This window comes from Oncorhynchus keta, chromosome 30 (assembly GCF_023373465.1).
Source record: "Oncorhynchus keta strain PuntledgeMale-10-30-2019 chromosome 30, Oket_V2, whole genome shotgun sequence".
Classification (NCBI taxonomy): domain Eukaryota; kingdom Metazoa; phylum Chordata; class Actinopteri; order Salmoniformes; family Salmonidae; genus Oncorhynchus; species Oncorhynchus keta.
The window spans coordinates 25,626,504-25,646,932 of record NC_068450.1 but is presented as its reverse complement, the minus strand read 5'-3'; the positions used below and the strand labels follow the sequence as shown (position 1 = coordinate 25,646,932).

Genomic DNA, 20,429 nt, shown 5'->3' with positions numbered 1-20,429 from the left:
AAAAAATATGTCTCCTGACACGGATAGAGGTTTCTGATAACTTTCTATACCAGGTTCATTGGAGCCATTAACACAGGCAATGAGAGCTCACTTTAACTTCCACGGTCACCTCAGCCGACACTCATGCATATGAGACATCTTTTAGAAGAGGTGCCTCTAGTATAGAAGTGCGTTTATAGCACTACAGTATATTTCTGAGTAAACTTGAGGTTCTATAAGGTATTGGCCAACAGTGTTAATATTGACTCAATATGAGTCTATGCAACAGCCAAACCGAAGTGTTTGTAATATATTCTGAATTTCACACAACTCTTGCTGTCAAATCCTCTAAAGGTGTAACATAGAGGGCAACCACAAAGGCAGTTGCTTGGGGACAAGGTTTAGGGGCATGCCCTCAGTACAGTGGTAAGTCACTACCCAGTGTGTGAGAGGAGAGATAGGTAACCCCCTCTGTCACCTGAGAGGTAAGAGAGAGTGACTGGCAATCGCTTCCTCTCGATGCCAGCCCTGCCAAGCCTCATGTGGGGAAGACGCCCTGTTGTTGTGTGTGTGTCCTGACAAGATGTGGACTCAAAGCCCAAGTCTCCCAGAGATTTTGACTCTACTGAAACAAATGTGTTTATTGTCCGGTGGTGTCACATGGCATATAAAGGCAAACAGAACATGCTGGTGCCTAGTGACAGGCTAAACATCCTGCTTTTTCCCTTTAGCTCATTATCACACACTCCTCTCCTCCTGTCCTCTCCTCTTCATGTCCTCCCGCTCCTCTTCTCTCCTCTCCTCCTTCTGTCCCTCTCCTCTCCTCCTCCTGTCACTCTCCTCTCCCCCTATCCTCCCCCTCTGTTACATCTGCTCCCACTCTCCCCTCCCCTGGCGCTTGAGGGCGCCAGGCTGCCCTGCATCACGCACTCCCATCATCTATTACGCACACCTGCCTTCCCTCGTCACGTGCATCAGCGATATTGGACTCACCTGGATTCCCTCATCACCTGTTATTACCTCCCCTATATCTGTCAGTTCTCCAGCTCTGTTCCCCACTTCTGCATTAATTGTATTTTGTTTGTGTTACTTTGTTGCTGACGCTGTTCCTGTCTCGTTCCATGTCCATTCTTTATTAAATGTTTGACTCCCCGTACCTGCTTCGTCTCTCCAGCGTCATCCCATGTGACAGAATGCAGAAGCCATCACACAAAGCATCAGGGAGTACTGGCGTTCCGGTTGGTATGGGGACATCGGCTCTGGGTCGCCACCGATGGAACCGGGGGTGCCTAGCCAGCTCGTCGGGCTTCCACGCCCAAGCAGGCTCGTCGGGCTTCCACGCCCTAGCAGGCTCGTCGGGCTTCCACGCCCTAGCAGGCTCGTCGGGCTTCCACGCCCTAGCAGGTTCGTCGGGCTTCCACGCCCTAGCCAGCTCGTCAGGCTTCCACGCCCTAGCCGGCTCGTCGGGCTTCCACGCCCTAGCCGGCTCGTCGGGCTTCCACACTCTAGCTGGCTCGTGAGGTTTCCTTGCCCCTGTTGGCTCGGATGGCGCCCATCCCACGTCGGACCTTAGCCGGATCGTCAGTTCTTGTTCACCCAGCCGGTCCAGGAGTTTTTTTTTGTGTTTTTTTTTGGTGACGTCGGGGTGGATTACGCCGCCAATGGAACCGGGGGTGCCTAAGCCAGTCCGTCAGACTTTCACGCCCTGGCTGGCTCGAGAGGTTTCCTTGCCTTGGTTGGCTTGACGGCTTCCCATCCCACGTCACACTCCACCAGATCTCCGGGCTCCCTCTTTGCAGCGGGATCGACAGACGTCTTGTCTCAGCCGGATCGTCGGTCTTCCATGCCTCAGCCTATCCTCTTCCTGTCTCTCTCCTCCTCCTCTCCTCCCTCGTTTTCCTCTCCTGCTTCTGTAACTTTAGCCTCCTCCTCCTGTCCTTCTCTCCTCCTCCTGTCCTTCTCTCCTCCTCCTGTCCTTCTCTCCTCCTCCTGTCCCTTTCCTCCTTCTCCTCCTGTCCTCTCCTCCTTCTGTTCCTCTCCTCCTCCTCCTTCTCCTGTCCTCTCATCCACCTGTCCCTCTCCTCTTCCTGTCCCACTCTTCCTCCTGTTTCCCTCCTGTCTCTGCCCTCTCCTCCTCCTGTCCCTCCCCTCCCCTCCCTCTCCTCCCACCCTCTCCCCTTTCCTATCGCCTCCTTCTCCCCCTCCTATCCCCTCCCCTATGTAAACCTCTAAGATACAGTTGAAGTCGGTAGTTTACATACACCTTAGCCAAATACATTAAACTCAGTTTTTCACGATTCCCGACATTTAATACTAGTAAAAATTACCTGTTTTAGGTCAGTTAGGATTACTTTATTTTAAGAATGTGAAATGTCATAATACTAGAGATTTTGTTTCTTTCATTACATTCTCAGTGGTTCAGAAGTTTACATACACTCAATTAGTATTTGGTAGCATTGCCTTTAAATGGTTTAACTTGGGCTTCCCGGGTGGCGCAGAGGTCTAGGGCACTGGGTTCGTGAGGTCCGTGTGGCGACGCACAATTGGCCTAGCGTCGTCCGGGTTAGGGAGGGTTTGGCCGGTAGGGATATCCTTGTCTCATCGCGCACTAGTTAATCCTGTGGTGGGCCGGGCGCAGTGCACGGTGTTTCCTCTGACACACTGGTGCGGCTGGCTTCCGGGTTGGATGTGCGCTGTGTTAAGAAGCAATGCGGCTGTTAAGAAGCAGTTGGGTTGTGTTTCGGGGGACGCATGGCTTTCGACCTTCGTCTCTCCCGAGCCTGTACGGGAGTTGTAGCGATGAGACAAGATAGTAACTACTAACAATTGGATACCGCGAAATTGGGGAGAAAAGGGGTTAAAAATTCAACAACAACAACAAATGTTTAACTTGGGTCAAATGTTTTGGGTAGCCTTCCACAAGCTTCCCACAATAAGTTGGGTGAAATTTAGCCCATTCCTCCTGACAGAGCTGGTGTAACTGAGTCAGGTTAGTAGGCCTCCTTGCTCGCACACGCTTTTTCAGTTCTGCCTACAAATTTTCTATAGGATCGAGGTCAGGGCTTTGTGATGGCTACTCCAATACCTTGACTTTGTTGTCCTTAAGCCATTTTGCCAAAACTTTGGAAGACTGCTTGGGGTCATTGTCCGTTTTGAAGACCCATTTGCGACCAAGCTTTAACTTCCTGACTGATGTCTTGAGATGTTGCTTCAATATATCCACGTAATTTTCCCGCCTCATGATGCCATCTATTTTGTGAAGTCCACAAGTCCCTCCTGCAGCAAAGCACCCCCACAACATGATGCTGCCACCCCTGTGCTTCACGGTTTGGATGATGTTCTTCGGGCGTGCTAGTCTCCCCCTTTTCCTCCAAACATAACAATGGTCATTATGGCCAAACAGTTATATTTCTGTTTCATCAGAGCAGAGGTCATTTCTCCAAAAAGTATGATATATGTCCCCATGTGCAGTTGCAAACCGTAGTCTGGCTTTTTTATCCCGGTTTTGGAGCAGTGGCTTCTTCCTTGCCGAGCGGCTTTTCAGGTTATGTCGATATAGGACTCGTTTTACTGTGGATATAGATACTTTTGTACCTGTTTCCTCCAGCATCTTCACAAGGTCCTTTGCTGTTGTTCTGGGATTGATTTGCACTTTTCGCAAAGTACGTTCATCTCTAGGAGACAGAACGCGTCTCCTTCCTGAGTGGTATGACGGCTGCGTGGTCTCATGGTGTTTATACTTGCATACTATAGTTTGTACAGATGAACGTTGTACCTTCAGGCGTTTGGAAATGATGTCATGGCTTTAGAAGCTTCTGATAGGCTAATTGACATCATTTGAGTCAATTGGAGGTGTACCTGCAGATCTATTTCAAGGCCTACCTTCAAACTCAATGCCCCTTTGCTTGACATCATGGGCAAATCAAAAGAAATCAGCACACCATTTTTTTGTCTGAGGTCTTGGCTGATTTCTTTTGATTTGCTCATGATGTCAAGCAAAGGGCCATTGAGTTTGAAGGTAGGCCTTGAAATAGATCCGCAGGTACACCTCCAATTGACTCAAATGATGTCAATTAGCCTATCAGAAGCTTCTAAAGCCATGACATCATTTTCTGGAAGTTTCCAAGCTGTTTAAAGGCACAGTGAACTTAGTGTATGTAAACTTCAACAGTACATCTATTACTTCAGTATTCCTGCACATTGTAAATATTGTATTGGAACTGACCCTGTATATACAGTAGCTTCTTACTTTCCTGTGTTCTTCTTTTAATTTATTTTGTGTTTATTCTACCTTATTCTTTTGTGTGCTACATTGATATGTACTGCATTGTTGTACTGTACTTGTGCACGTGACATTAAAACTTGAAACATGAAACATTGGTCAGAAATCATACTCTCTCTGATGCACATAGTTTTCTGAAAACCACCTAGTATTACACTCCTGGCCTATGTTTTGAGAAGTAGCAATTCTATCTGCTGGACTAAATGGCTCTTTACCATGTTTCCTGAATGAGTGCACTCATATTTCGCCCCCAAAAGAACACAAATATACTTTTTATTTTTCACAGTTTCTCTCCATCTAAGAAAAGAGAAATTGGTCACATTGATCTGGGGAAATAGCAGGACAAAGCCCATGTGAACACATCCAATTTCATGATGAGTTATGAGAATAAAATAAACAGGTCATGGGGTTTCCACATGGGTAAGAAGGTAACCGAGAGGCTGGAGTATGGAGGCAGAACTGACAGGCCTAGCTGATAAGGCAGGAGAGAGAGAGAGAGAGAGAGAGAGAGAGAGAGAGGGAGTGAGTGAGTGAGTGAGTGAGGGGGTGAGAGAGAGGGAGTGAGTGAGGAGGAGAGGAGGTGAGAGATGAAGAGAGGGAGAGAGAGAGAGAGCAAGGGAGAGAGAGAGAGGGAGTGAGTGAGGGGGAGAGAGCGAGAGAGGTAGTGAGTGGGGAGGAGAGGGAGAGGAAGAGAGGGGGAGAGAGAAGAAGAGAGGGGGAGAGAGGGTCAGGATGTGCATGGCCCATCATATTTCTCAATGTTGACTTAACTGGCTGTGGAAAGTGTTACAATATTCCAATGAGGTTCGGAGATGCATGACCGTGGTAACTCGCCTCTCACAGTGACAGCAATGACTGTTAAATTTAGCCTGAACGCAATGTTCTTTCATGAGAGGCATTTTACTTTGAAATGCATTTTAAAATATTTATGACCAGATTGCTGGCTGTGGAGGGAGAGAAGAGGCTTTTTTTGGTCATGGTGGTTTTTGGGCACAAATCTGAGCCTTTGCCAAGGCTTAGCCTCCCCTCCATTCTGATTTATTATTGTACTGTACCACTACTATACTGCAGGCTATTCAGGAGCAGATTGGCCCTACAGGCTCTTTCAAGGCTCTTTGTTGCCTCATTTCAAGTTTTAAGTTAGTTTTATTAGTCGCATGTATGGGATACACATGGTATACACCGTCCAATGAAATGCTTGCTACAGGTTCCTTCTCGACAATGCAACAACAATAATAAATAATAAAATATAAGAATACGAACATAAAGTAAATGGCTCAGTAGAATAGAAAAAACATTTTAGAATAAGTATAATACAGGAAGGCACAATTTATAGTACAATATTTAGACGTGTTTTGGGGAAGGAGGGGATGGGGGGCAAGTTTATTTGTATATGTGTGTATATGTGTGTGTATGTGTGTATGTGTGTGCACGTGTGTATGTGTGTGTGGATGATTGTGTATCAGTGTGGGTGTGTGCGTGAGTGAGTGCATGTGTGCAAAGGTGCAGAGAGTCAGTGCAGGTGATCAGTCCAGTTCAATTATGTTTTGGAATATTTTTTGAGCAGTCTGATGGCTTGTAGATAGAAACTGTCTATGAGCCTGTTGGTATCAGACATCATGCTCCAATACCATCTTCCCGACGGTAAGGGAGTGAAGAATTCGAGGCTGGGGTGTGTGGGGTCCTTGATGATGCTGCGGGCTTTCCTCAGGCACAGTTTCGAGTAGATGTCCTGGATGGGTGGGAGCACGGTCCCAGTGATGCACTGGGCTGTCTTCATCACTCGCTGGAGGGCCACGGTCCCAGTGATGCACTGGGCTGTCTTCATCACTCGCTGGAGGGCCACGGTCCCAGTGATGCACTGGGCTGTCTTCATCACTCGCTGGAGGGCCTTGCGGTCGTGGACAGCGTAATTCCCGTACCAGGTCACGATGCAACCGGTCAGGATGCTCTCGATGGTGCAGCGGCAGTATTTGGAGAAAACCAAATGTCTTCGGCCGCCTTAGGAAGTAGCAACGCTGTTGCGCCCTCTTGACAAGAGTCGTGGTGTTGTTGGTCCATGTCAAGTCCTCCGTGATGTGGACGTCGAGGAATTTACAACTGCTAATTCTCGCTACTGCAGTCCCGCTGATGTGGATCGGGGCATGTTCCCTCCTCTGCTATAAATGGCTAGCAACACCATTTATATTCCTTCTCTACAGGGGCAATGCTCTTTAAGGGTGGAGGGGCAGTTTTACTGAGAACAAGGACAAGCCCCCTGCCCCCTGGAAGCCTAAGTGTCCTGAGTGACATCTCTGTGTGCTTGAAGCTAACTAACGCAGGCCTTGTCTGACCCTGACTCGGCTCACCACCCAACCAGCAGCACCCTACATGGCATTTGATCCAACAGGTCAGCACCCCAGGCAGCTTGTAAACCATGTGGAATCCAGCTCCAACATTACACCACTCATGCACGCCTAGTGCTTAGCTTAGCAGAAGGGCATGTGAGTGAGTGAACAAACAATGGCTCAGTTAACTGACAAGACAAGCATCATATTCTCCCTGCCAATTCACATCTCACTGAAGCAGATGTCTTTCAGCTTAGCAGATCACGTTAGCTTGCTGCTACTGACTCTATTGTGGCTTTGTAATGCTAGTTCGTTGAATACTGTTGTTTAGTGAAGCACAGTGCTGTTTTGGTCTTTGAATTGCACGTAAAATAACTTGTGTGTGTGTAGCAACGGTTATCAAAATGGTTATGGTTCTAATATATGCAATAGTTGTACAATGGATGAAGACACCTCAAACGTTAAGAATTTTACAATCCATCATATATTGACTGAATTATAGCACATGAAACATTTTACTGGCACAGACAAATAATGAATGGAAGTTCAGGGATTTTGGTGGGAATTCAGGTATTACATTTGTTGTCAAATTGAATGTGTTTTCTTAGAATGCACTCATAAATACATATAAAAAATATATATTTTGTGTTAAAATAAAGAAAATGATATGTGCCCCAAGTTTTCATAAAACCACAAGGTGGATTTGCAAATCTGAATAGATTAACATATAGAGGAGGAACATGGCTGCAAACACTAAAAACAGCTCTGTCTAGGCTAACCTGAACTCACCTCCACTGTCTAGACTGCCTCATAAATTACTGTTGTTTTCATGCTCAGTTGCAAAATTCAACAAGTGTATCATGATACCCTCAGATTAAAAAACAACCACTTGGCTCTAGATTACACCTATGTAATACACAGTGCTGAATTTGTAAATCAGGAGGTGCCAGAACAAAAAGTGAGCGCTAGAGTGAGGTGACCTGGGGAGTTCTGAGGTACAGGAACACATTAAACAAATCACATTTATGATAAAACATTGCATGCTTTATCATCACATTTGCTAGTGGCATAGAGCAGTACACCAGAGGCACTTACAGAAGTTGCAAACGTGGAGAACATTTTTAGTAGCCTAGGGTCTGTGAAAAATGTTGCCTTTTTATAAATGCAATTCTACTTCATTTTTACATGACTGGAGACTTTGGCAGAATATTGTTTTTAATACCGCACAAATGATCGAAATGGCAGGCACTAACAAACTGAAAATCAGAGGAAAATGAAAATGACCTCGTCTTGAATCCATCAATAACCTAGGACTATGTGTGTGGATACATATTGCAGGCCACAATATGAGGAGGACATTATAGTCCTAAAAATGCTTTACAGTTTCACTGACTGACCAATGATGCACAGCTCACTTGCTGGTGATAGCCGATGTGCTCATGCCAAAAGCCTATCTCTCTTTCTCTCTCTCTTTTGTAAAACAATGTTTGGAAGTTGATCAAATATTTGGTAGCCTAAAGCATAGAGTCGTCTCTTTTCAGAAGGAGCCATTTGCTTTCCAACCTATGTTTTCCCTCAATTGTATTTGAAATATTCCTGTTTTGTCTGCATGCTGTTTTTTTACTGACAGACTTGCCGCGCGTTCCCGACTACAGGCTATTCCCTGTTATTGGGCTAGAATCCACAGCTAGGTTATTTTTTTTAAATAAGCTATTGATCCTGGCTAAATTATAGGCCTTCTCATGGTGTAGTAGGCTATTCTGAATTATTTCATTTATTTCTGAACAGACAGCAGTGATTCTATAAATTTGGCAAATATATTTTAATTTATCAGGTGTCCTGCAGTTCTTTCAGAACCCTTCTATAAGGAAATATTTTATGGATTACAATAATTTAGAGATGAGGGTTGCAGGCTCATGTCTATCAGAACAGAGAGGGATGATAGAACATGAATCCCATTCTAGTTATGTGAGAGATACTGGCGCACTTCTCACACAGCCACTGCAACTGTGTTTGTCTCAAACATAGGTTACAATGTTGCGCAAACCATCAATTAGGTTTTTGTGGGGGCAGGGGAATTAACAAAGAGGTTATTTGAATGAACTTTGATATATTCTGTGAAAAGTGAAAATGATTGTTCGTGCCACGAGAGGTACCGGATCTGGCCAAAGAGGTTCCGGCAGGATCCAGCTCAAATGAAGCACTGTAAATACAGTTGAAGTCGGAAGTTTACATACACTTTAGCCAAATACATTTAAACTCAGTTCTTCACAATTCCTGACATTTAATCCTAGTAAAAATTCCCTGTCTTAGGTCAGTTAGGATCACCACTTTATTTTAAGAATATGAAATGTCAGAATAGTCGAGATAATTATTTATTTAAGCTTTTATTTCTTTCATCACATTCCCAGTGGATCAAAAGTTTACATACACTCTATTAGCATTTGGTAGCATTGCCTTCAAATAGTTTAACTTGGGTCAAATGTTTCGGGTAGCCTTCCACAACCTTCCCATGATAAGTTGGTGAATTTTGTCCTATTCTTCCTGACAGAGCTGGAGTAACTGAGTCAGGTTCATAGGCCTCCTTGCTCGCACACACTTTATCAGTTCTGCCCACAAACTTTGTATAGGATTGAGGACAGGGCGTTGTGATGGCTACTCCAATACCTTGACTTTGTTGTCCTTAAGCCATGTTGACACAACTTTGGAAGTATGCTTGGGGTCATTGTCCATTTGGAAGATCCATTTGCGATCAAGCTTTAACTTCCTGACTGATGTCTTGAGATGTTGCTTCAATATATCCACATAATATTCCCGCCTCATGATGCCATCTATTTTGTGAAGTGCACCAGTCACTCCTGCAGCAAAGCTGCATTTTCTGGAATGTTTAAAGGCACAGTCAATTTAGTGTATGTAAACTTCTGACCCACTGGAATTGTGATACAGTGAATTATAAGTGAAATAATCTGATTGTAAACAACAGTTGGAAAAACTACTTGTGTCATGCACAAAGTAGATGTCCTAACCGACTTGCCCAAACTATAGTTTGTTAACAAATAATTTGTGGAGTGGTTGAAAAACCAGTTTTAATGACTCCAAGTGTACGTAAACATTGACTTCAAATGAACATACTTTACATTGTTTGCAAGATCGGACACTATAATCTGAGTGTTAATGTTCAGAAGGTGCTTTCATTTCAGCTCATCTAAATTGTAAACATTTTATCTGTATTAAATTATTACTTTTTCAGTTCCACATAAAATCTTTCACCTCTTTCTTTGGATGTAAGTGTCGATGCGTTAAATCGCAGACAACGCTTTAGCGTTCTTATAGATGCTACAGAAAGACAATGGGGGGTGTTTAACAGGTCATTCAAAAAATGTCTGCTCACTGCTCTTCGTACTTGGCGACCTCCCGACGTCTGCATTTGTTTAATTTCTTTCAAACTCTCTTTTTCCCCACCTTACCTCTTTTGACCTCTGCCTTTCCCAATCCCCTCCAACTCACAAGACAGGCAATATGCTTGACCTCATAATTACTAGAGGCTGCTCACCTACTAATCTCACTGCAACCCCCCTCCAGATCACTACTTTATTTCCTTTTCTGCCCCCCTTTCCTCCAACCCTAACCACTCAGCCCCTACCCAGATGGTTATGCAGCATCGCAATTTTCGCTCTCTCTCTTCCACTACTACTCTTCTATCCTACCATCTCTCCCTGCTGCTAAATCCTTCTCCCTCCTGTCTCCTGATTCTGCCTCTTCAACCCTACTCTCCTTCCTTTCCGCATCCTATGACTTGCACTGTCCCCTTTCGTCCCGGCCGGCTCGGCCCTCCCCTCCTGCTCCGTGGCTGAGTGACCAATTGAGAGCTTACAGAACAGGGCTACAGGTAGCTGAGTGGAAATGGAGGAAAACTAAACTTCCAGAGGATCTATCATCCTTTCACTCGATCCTCTCTACCTTTTCTTCCTCTGTATCCACTGTTAAAGCCACTTTCTACCACTCACAATGTTAAGCTTCTGCCTCTAACTCTAGGAAACTCTTTTTCACCTTCCCTTCCCTCCTTAATCCTCCACCCCCTCCCTCTCTGTGGACAACTTTGTCAACCACTTTGAAAAGAAGGTTGACGACATCCACTCCTCAATCACTCAGCCTATTGAATCCACTGGTCCCAGTCAAACAGAACTACCCTACACCTTGACCTCGTTCTCCCCTCTCTCTCCAGATGAAATCCTGTGACTATTGAGGTCTGGCCGCCCAACAGTCTGCCGGCTTGACCCCATCCCCTCCTCCCAGACCATCTCTGGAAACCTTCTCCCATTCCTCACTTCCCTCATCAACTAATCTCTGACCATCGGCTGTGTTCCCTCTGACTTCAAAACGGTCGCTCCCCACCTCAAGAAACCAACACTCGACTCATCTGACATCAGAAACTGTAGACCTGTATCCCATCTTTCTTTTCCTTCAAAAACACTTGAGTGTGCTGTCTCGTTATCTCTCTAAGAAAAATCTTCTTCACCCTAACCAGTCAGGCTTCAAAAGGGGTCACTCAACCGAGACTGCTCTTCTCTGTATCACAGAGGCCCTCCGCACTGCCAAAGCTGACTCTCTCTCCTCTGTTCTCATCCTCCTAGATCGATCCGCTGCCTTTGACACTGTGAACAATCAGCTCTTCCTCTTCACCCTCTCAGGGCTGGGCGTTTTGGATTGCATCCTACCTGGCAGGCCATTCCTACCAGGTGACGTGGAGAGGATCTGTGTCTACATCACGTACTCTCACTACTGGTGTCCCCCTGGGCTCGATTCTAGGCTCTCTCCTTTTCTCTCTATATACCAAGTCACTCAACTCTGTCATATCCTCACATGATCTCTCCTACCATTGCTATGTAGATGACCCCAACTACTTCTCTCCTTCCCCCCTTCTGACAACCAGGTGGCGACATGCATCTCTGCGTGCCTGGCAGATATCACAGCTTGGATGTTGGCCCACCACCTCAAGTAACATGCTCGACAAGAAAGAGCTGCTCTTCCTCCCTGGGAAGGCCTGCCCGCTCAAAGACCTCTCCGTCACGATTGACAACTCCACAGTGTCGTCGTCCCAGAGTGTAAAGAACCTTGGCGTGACCCTGGACAACACCCTGTTGTTCTCAGTAAACAGCAAAGCAGCGACTCACTCCTGCAGGTTTATGCTCGACAACATCCGTAACGTATGACCCTACCTAAGTCCTAATGGAGGCATCTCCTGTCTGGACTACTGCAACTCGCTGTTGGCTGGGCTCCACGCTTGTGCCATTAAACCCCTGCAACTTATCCAGAATGCTACAGCCCGCCTCGTTTTCAACCTTCCCAAATTCTCCCATGTCACCCTGATCCTCCACACACTCCACTGCCTTCCAGTCTAAACTCGAATCCACTACAAGACCATGATGCTTACCTACGGTTATGCTCAAACCCTTCACCCCAACCTGAGCACTCTGTTCTGCAACTTGTGGTCTCTTGGCCCTTCCACCCCTTTGGTAGGGCAGATCCCGCTCAGCCCAGTCCAAGCTCTTCTCTGTCCTGGCACCCCAATGGTGGAACCAGCTTCCCCCTAAAAGCTAGGACAGAGTCCCTGCCCATCTTCCAAAAGCACCTGAAACCCTACCTCTTCAAAGCGTATCTTAAATAAATGGTGATAGGGCTGTCGATCATTCTGTATGGTCTAGTATGGGCTACTATCGGTTTTAGTTCCATTTCTGGAACTGTTGTGTGTAGTTTCCAGGTGTTTATGTCCTGTTTATAGAGTAGCTAGAGTCAGACTCAGAGAGAGCTGCCTGCCTACTGCCGTCCTGAGGCTCCAGCGGATTGGCTCTGTTTCAGAGTGGGGCTAGGCAGGCAGGCAGGGTGAATGAGCTCGGGGGTTGATTTCACACTGCAGTTGGCAGCTGCTTTTCCTGCAGTCGGGACCCAGCACACACCCCAAGGGTCAGACTCACTGGCCTGGAATCCCAGCCTGCCTGACTGCCTGCTGCATGACAGAGGCAGCGGAGGAGGCACAAGCCCAGAATGTGAATAAATAAATCCATCTCACGTCACAGTGGATGCCAGCGTTTACACTGAGGGCTGATGCATCACAGATACACAGTGATACCCCACTATGCTACGGTGATAAATGGTGTGTCTTCGCAGTGCATCCGGCTGAGTGTTTTATCACTGAACTACCAAACCTTGAGACGAAGGGACTTCAGAATATTAAATGTAAGAGTGCAAAAGTTAAACCTTTCCGCTCACTGCAGCTGATTTCAGATGCAAATCGTGGCCAGCTGTCAAACTGTTTTTTGGAACTGTGCACATACAATACACACATGCACATAACAATATACAACACATTCACACTGTAACCAGACACACCCAAACACGCACGCACACAAACACACCCAAACGCACGCACACACACGCATTATGCACACACACACACACCCAAACACACACTCACGCACACACAAGGCATGGGGGGCTTACCTGTGACTTTGAGTTCCGTGGTCCTCCTCACCACCCGGCTGCCATACTTGAGCTCACAGGTGTAGTTCCCCCCGTCGTCCTCCTGCACCTCAGGAAACCAGATGTTGGTGATGTTCACCATGATGGAGCTCCGCCACGTCCTCTTCTCACACTCCTAGACAGACAGGTCACATTAACATCACACCATCACACAGTGTTATACCGCGTCAGTTTCATCTTGTTCCATATCTTTTCCATATCCAACTCACAGTCATTGACTACCGATTTACTATGCTACGTTTAATTACGTTTATTTAGATACCCATTAGTGGATCAGGGCTAATCTTCTTGGGTTCATACACAAGGACTATACAACGCTTCTGAGAATAAGAGTGATTCGTTACCTTATACCAGGTCATCTGGGGCTGCTTGTAAGGGGCGAGGTAATCCTCGATGTCGGGGCAGTTGATCATCTTGCTCTTAGTGATCTCGGCTTTCTCCAGGTGACGTATTTTACTGTTGAAGCACAGGCCCTCGTCGTTCTCCTCTACCGCCAAGGACATGGACACCTTCATGCAGTAGGTGGAGTTTCTGCAGGCAGGGAGCATAACACAGGAGGCTTTATGTTTCCCCAAGTTCACCTCTAGCCAACAATCATCACAAACACACAAAAGCACACATCGATTTCTCCACGGGGTTTCATCTGTGAACTAGCAGAGCTCTTAAACACTGCCATTCATTTCATCAATGCCTCCCTGCCTGCCTGTGATGATGTAAAGTGGGGCCTCTTTTTACTTATTTTTTGCCAACAACATCAAGAACAACAGGCAGTTTGAACATGGAGGGTATCGGAATGGAATATTTCAAAATGCTTCAATTAGTAAAGAGATGCGGCTCCCCCTGAAGTGGCAGGAGCACATACTGTATGGGGAATGACTGTGCATATCATTGCACTAGGCAGGCACCAGTGAGAAGTACAAGTCTCCTTCAGGGAGGCCTGTGTCTGGGCACATGACCCCTAGCTCAACACATAGCTACTACCATGGCTACTACACTAGGTTCCCATTGAAAATGCATGAGGGCTTTCAGGCATGGGATTGCCCTCCAGTGGCATTGTGTGTCAGCCTCTCAAACGCTAAGGCCCCCTGAACTTCCGCTAGCAAGTTCAGCCTGTTAAATGCCAAGATTTTACTTTTCAGCATGAAACATTTAGCTGGTTTTAGACTTGGACATCAGGCAGGTTGTGTATGTGACTGTGTGTGTATGTGTGTGTGTGTGTGTGTGTGTGTGTGTGTGTGTGTGTGTGTGTGTGTGTGTGTGTGTGTGTGTATTGAGAGAGGTGGCCTGGAATGTCTGCTATGTGTGCATGTGTTCGTGTGTGTAGAATTCCTAGTCTCAGGCAACAGAGATAGAGAGTATAGCTGTTCTGGGCTATTTTATTTATGATCTATGACTAAAAAATTGTTCACAGGGCACTTGCTGTGTCTGGTGTCAACGGTCTCATATTGTGACGAATAAAAAGCCAAACAACAACAGACAAACAGGGGACAGATGTGTGAAGTCACTCAGGACAAATGAGGATCTGTTACTGACAATTAGCCCAGTTAATCAGGCTGCATAACTATTGTGCTATCCTGATAAGACTGCTTCCACTTCATGAATAATGAATCTCTCACTCCTGCCATTAATCTCAAGTAGCCTTGGCTACACCTCACCAGTTGAATTATATGCTTAATAAAAAAGGGATTTCTGTGTGCTCGTGGTTCTTCAATTAATCTAACACACGACAACCTTCAAGATGTGGCCCACCCAGGTGGGTCAGTGTTTCATGGGTCAGCGTGCCCGGGCTCTTAGCTTTCTTCAGACATTGAATAAGCATTCTGAACACCCATACGCCTGAATGACTTCCTTCCATGTAATTTCCCCTACACAGGTTTCCGTGTGAGCCATAGTACAGAGAGCCAAACTGTGTAAATGCCCTCTTGGCAGAGGTCAACCGTGCATCAGGCTCTTTCCACTGTAGATCTCAGTAAATGACTAAACACATGAACGGTGCTAAGTAGTTTCCTATATCGTTGGGGGACCGCTCTGACACCGCAGCCATGGAGGTCAATGCAGAAGCTTTTCATTGCAGTGACCTGACTTTGGAACTCTGTGGGGTAAACATCCACAGACAGACAGAGAGACAGAGAGCGACTGAGGCTCCGCTGCAAGTAGGTCACTCATGTTGTTCTGTTTTGCTGCATTTCCTGTTTGTCCTAAGAACCACCTGAGAAAGTAAATAGCCTCAGAACATCTAGAAGAGGCTTGTCTGGGGAGAGCAGTGACACCGTAGCTCCCAGTCCTGGCAGAGGAGACATAGAGTACACAGTACTGCTCTCTGGGGCACCCTGCCACCTGCCCTCCTCTCACACAGAGAGAGGATAAGGAGGAAGTTGGAGATTAAACCATATGATTAATTCACTGGTAATGAACCTCATTCTCCTTCCTTCTTCCACAGCCCTTAGCGCTCATATAACTCTCTCTGTGGAAGATGGGCATAGGAGGACCCCAGGGCCAATTATACTGACTGACAAAGTGTTGCTCTATGAGCTTCATAGAAATGAGCACTGTCTGCCACTATGATTTGACTTGTTTTCATGTTGGATCATCCGCTGAGATGGCCTATACCACAGAGAGCAGCATCTTGGCACTCTTGTCTAATACTAACACTCCCTTTTCATTATACATAAGGGATGGTTCGACATGGAGGAAAATGGGGGAGGGTCATGCCTTTTCAATTTCAGTCAGGCGGGGGTTAAGTATTTTTTCAGTCCAGGGGACGGTCATGTAATTTGCAATTAATTACATTTCTATGTTTCTCAGTGTCTAAAAAATATTTGCTAATTAGGTATTATACAGGGGTTCTTCCTTTAAAAGTTTTGAGTTTATGACACAACTGTTTGTGGTAGATGGTTGCAGATTGGTGGTAAATCACATCATTCTGGCAACAATGGCTGACACTTAAATAACGTGCCATAGAATTCTGCGGAACCCCGCAAGCTGTGCTGCAGTACGCCACGACTTTTAAAGGAAGAACCAATGTATGGATGTGTGCCCAATGCCATCCCTCATCTCTTAATCTTCGCTGGGAGTGCAATATCAAGTGTGACTATATGTCAGTGGTCACCAACCTTTTCTGAGTCAAGATCACTTTCTGAGTCAAAATGCAAGCCACCATTTAGATTGTTTTTTAAACATCTAGGAAAACACAGTCTTCCTTCCAGCTGATGGCAAAACTCAAGTCACACTGCATTATTTCTGCCTCATGCACAAATCCATGACCAGAAAAAGTGAAATATTCCTCTATTAAAAAATACATTCAGCTAATAATAACAATGGAAGCTTATTGGAACACTTTGCAATACTCATTCATTACAGCTGCAGTGGTGGTTGTAGGGTGAGTGGAAGTAGGGAGAACGTGCATTTTATGGTTTATAAAAGTGTTGACAATGCTGGATAACAACTTAATCATGAACTTTGTCACACTGATATGTTTCACTTGTTATTGTCTCCACCCCCTCCAGGCATCGCTTGTTTTCCCCCAGTGTATTTATCCCTTTGTTTCCTGTCTCTCTGTGCCAGTTTGTCTTGTATGTTCCAAGTCAACCAGTGGTTTTTCCCATTCTCCTGCCTTTGCTATTCTCCCTTTTCCAGTCCTCCCGGTTTTGACTCTTGCCTGTTTCTGCACCCGCCTGCCTGACCATTTCTGCCTGCCTTGACCACGAGCCTGTCTGCCACTCTGTACCTCCTGGACTCTGATCTGGTTTTGACCTTTTTGCCTGTCCATGACCATTCTCTTGCCTGTCCACGACCATTCTCTTGCCTGTCCATGACCATTCTCTTGCCTGTCCATGACCATTCTCTTGCCTGTCCATGACCATTCTCTTGCCTGTCCACGACCATTCTCTTGCCTGTCCATGACCATTCTCTTGCCTGTCCATGACCATTCTCTTGCCTGTCCATGACCATTCTCTTGCCTGTCCATGACCATTCTCTTGCCTACTCATTTTTGGATGATTAAACATCTTAGACTCCAACCATCTGCCTCCTGTGTCTGCATCTGGGTCTCGCCTTGTGTCATAACTTCCTCATAAAAACAGTAGCTCTTTGCTGTATTCGTTGAGTCTCTCTCTAGTCATGGTTTTAACTGCTGTGTCTTCAAAGCTTCTTTTTACAGTCTATGGCTCAAGGAAACCAGGGGAAACTGTGCAGACACGGTGATCTGAGCTATCTGATTGGCAAGCTGTAGGCCTATGGGTGCACTTGCTTTGCTCTCTGGGCCTGCCGGGTAGTTGGAGTTCTACCTTCAGACAGATGAAATGGTTCAAAATAGGAACACTTTGCATTCCAGGCACTAGGACTGCTGAAACACCGGCGAAACAAAGAAAAAGGCTTTATCGTTCTTCTTTTAAAGAAATGTTTGGGGATTGACGAGGAATGTCTTGGATTGGTGATCATCGCTATAGGTTATTAGTGTGGTCTCAATCGAATTATCCATCATTTGTTTCAATAAAAACAATATGTTTCTTGACCATGAAGAAGCTATTTATCAGAGTTATTGACCTCACTATATTAGCCAGATTCGAGTAACTTCCATTGTGGTGCTGAAACTTGAAGCACAATCAATCAGAAATGGACAGCTCATGGTTCTGAAAGAAGGCAAATTCAAGTAGACATAGTTAGGTAGACCATACCTATTTTAATTTGACTTTACTAACAACCAGAGGGCTGAGTGTTGGAGCCTATTTCTTCCTATTTAAGAAATAAGAGGTAGACCTACCAGTCTGACAGACCAAATTAGGCTATAGGCTGCTATCCATAGATTTGTTGGCCAATCTAATTTTGTCGCTATCATTTTTGTGATACGGAAGATGTTTTAAACCCAGACAGCTTTTAGGGAAACATTTGTGACCGACTGGGCACAGATTTAATTTCAATGTCTATTCCACGTTGATTCAACATCATTTTATTGGGTTAAGCTTACATTTTTTTTCGCGTTGGTAGGACTACTCTGTCTGGTGGAAAAGTAGGTCTAACTTCTGAAAGTACCATGCTCAGATTCATAATGACATCTCAGATTGAATTATTTACAAATGGACAGTTTCATTAGAAATAAGACATAGGCCTGTGTTAATCTTATTATAAGGCTATCTCTCTGTCCATTCATGAAACTTTAGTCATTTGTGTGCTATTAAAAAAAGATTCTGCTGTCTCCGGTCATGTAGAATGACATAGAACTGCATGAAATGCATTTATAGAAGGCACATTTTTCTCGTACCCGCAAATACGATGGTAGATACATGCAATGCTTTTCCTATAAAGGAGATCTTTCCACCCACAACCTTCTGGCCCTCAACCCTGTGCACTATCAACATTTCTACATTGCCATGTAAATGCTTACAGGATGAAGAACAGTTTCTAAAACTGCATTTCTAAGGCTCTGGTCTGTCCAAGAAGTGAGGGTAAATGGTAGACATGTTCTCTGCTATCTACTATGTTCTCATGATTATTTTGGGTATAGGGGAGGGTCACTTTGTTTTTTTCAAGCATTCAGGGAGGGTTTCATTAAAATATAGGGTAGGGCCAACCATTTTTATTTCAGAGAGGTCCAATTTTCCCCATAACGTCCACTCCCTAATGAGAAGGCACTTGACCATCTGTGTAAGGTTATGTATTTATTTTCTTAGTCAACCTTGTGTTCTTTTTTGTTGTGTTCTTGAACGTAGCCCTGTTTCTTTGTGTTCTTGAACGTCGCCCTGTCTTTCATTTTTGTTCATTGATTTCACCTGTGTTAGTTACTCACCTGGTCTCATCAGGTCCTTATTTAGTTCAGTTCATTCTGTTTGTGCCTTTGTGAGGTATTGTTCATTTTGTCTCTACTAAGCCTTTTCCTAGCTCGTTTGTGAGAACCAGTTATAGCCTTCAGTCCTAGTTTTGATTCACCTGCATGTTTGCCTACCTGTGTATGACCATTGCCTGCCTGTGACCCTGATTCCTGCCTTCTGCGAAGGTGAAATAAACACCTGCTGTGCTCTGCATGTGAATCTACACCTTTTTCTCCCTGAGCATTCATTACAATCTGTTTGCCAATAAGGAATTAAAGCAATTTATGTAGGTTAGTTTGAAATGGTTGTTGATGTTATTGCCATTAATTGTGATGCAATGCAAAAGCTTTATGAGCTTATGAATGGATTTATCAGGTCCCCAGATGCTTTTGCAAGTTCTTCAAAATCTCTGTGGGCAGAATTTCCTACACAATCTCCCTGCCTCAATTGCTCTGCTCTCTGAAAAATTACATCAAACTCATTGAACTTAATAAAGCACCTTACTAAAGATGGATTTCAGCAAGAGAGAGAGAGAATTTTACATGCAACAGGTTAAATCTAAATTGATTCAAATGGGGGGGGAGAAATAATTTCCACCATTTCTCTGTAAGAGGGAGAAAGAGGAAAATGTAGTCAAGTTTTTAAAGAGGAATGCAAAATATTTAAGAGAACATGAGCCCCCAATTTAATTAAAATTATAAATACTCTAACTGGGAATGAACCATGAAGACCCTACTTCTGGAGCAATTAAACCTCCAGTTATATTTAACTAGGCAAGTCAGTTAAGAACAAATTCTTATTTTCAATGACACCCTAGGAACAGTGGGTTAACTGCCTTTTCAGGGGCAGAACAACAGATTTGTACCTTGTCAGCTCAGGGGTTTGAACTTGCAACATTCCGGTTACTAGTCCAATGCTCTAACCACTAGGCTACCCTGCCGCCCCAGTGTAAATGATCTTTGGAGAAAAAAAGTAACAGACGCACACTCTCACTCGCTCTCTCTCTCTCTCTCTCTCCCACTACACACACGAAGAGAAGATCAAACAGACAGAATGTACAAGGAAATCACATTTAAAAAAAGGCGTTGAAAAGCAATGGCAAGAAACATGTCAATGTGTGAAAGAATCTGAGTACGTCATCACTACACAGGACAATGGGGTTTCTGTTGACTCATGGGCCATTGATGAAACTCTCCACATCACTAATCTGCAGGAGTTGGTTCAACCTGGATCAATGGGATTGTGTGATGTTCAAGGTTAAATGGGCGCGAGAGTGGTCCCTATGGGGCTGCTACGCAGAGCAGCATATCAGCGATACAGCCAGGTTTTCTCCAGCATCAAAACTCCTTACTCCTTATTCTGGGAATCCAGTTCCTGGGGCTTCATTTATTAATATTGCGTGTAAACTATTCTAAGATACTCTTTATGAAAGGAATTTTGAATGTTCGTACTCATAGAAAAAGAGTGATTTATCAATTGTTCTCAGCCTCAGTG

General features: G+C 45.0%; 1 protein-coding gene across 2 annotated transcripts in view; it reads right to left on the bottom strand.

Moving 5' to 3' along the window:
• LOC118363094 (X-linked interleukin-1 receptor accessory protein-like 2) overlaps positions 1-20,429 on the bottom strand; it is a 530,410-nt gene that overhangs the window by 156,054 nt on the left and 353,927 nt on the right. For both annotated transcript variants that reach the window (XM_052488072.1, XM_052488073.1), the window contains 2 exons: positions 13,473-13,659; positions 13,090-13,243 (listed from right to left, as the gene is read on the bottom strand). In XM_052488072.1, the coding sequence (XP_052344032.1) occupies positions 13,090-13,243; positions 13,473-13,659 (341 nt within the window). The remainder of the gene's footprint in view (positions 1-13,089; positions 13,244-13,472; positions 13,660-20,429) is intronic.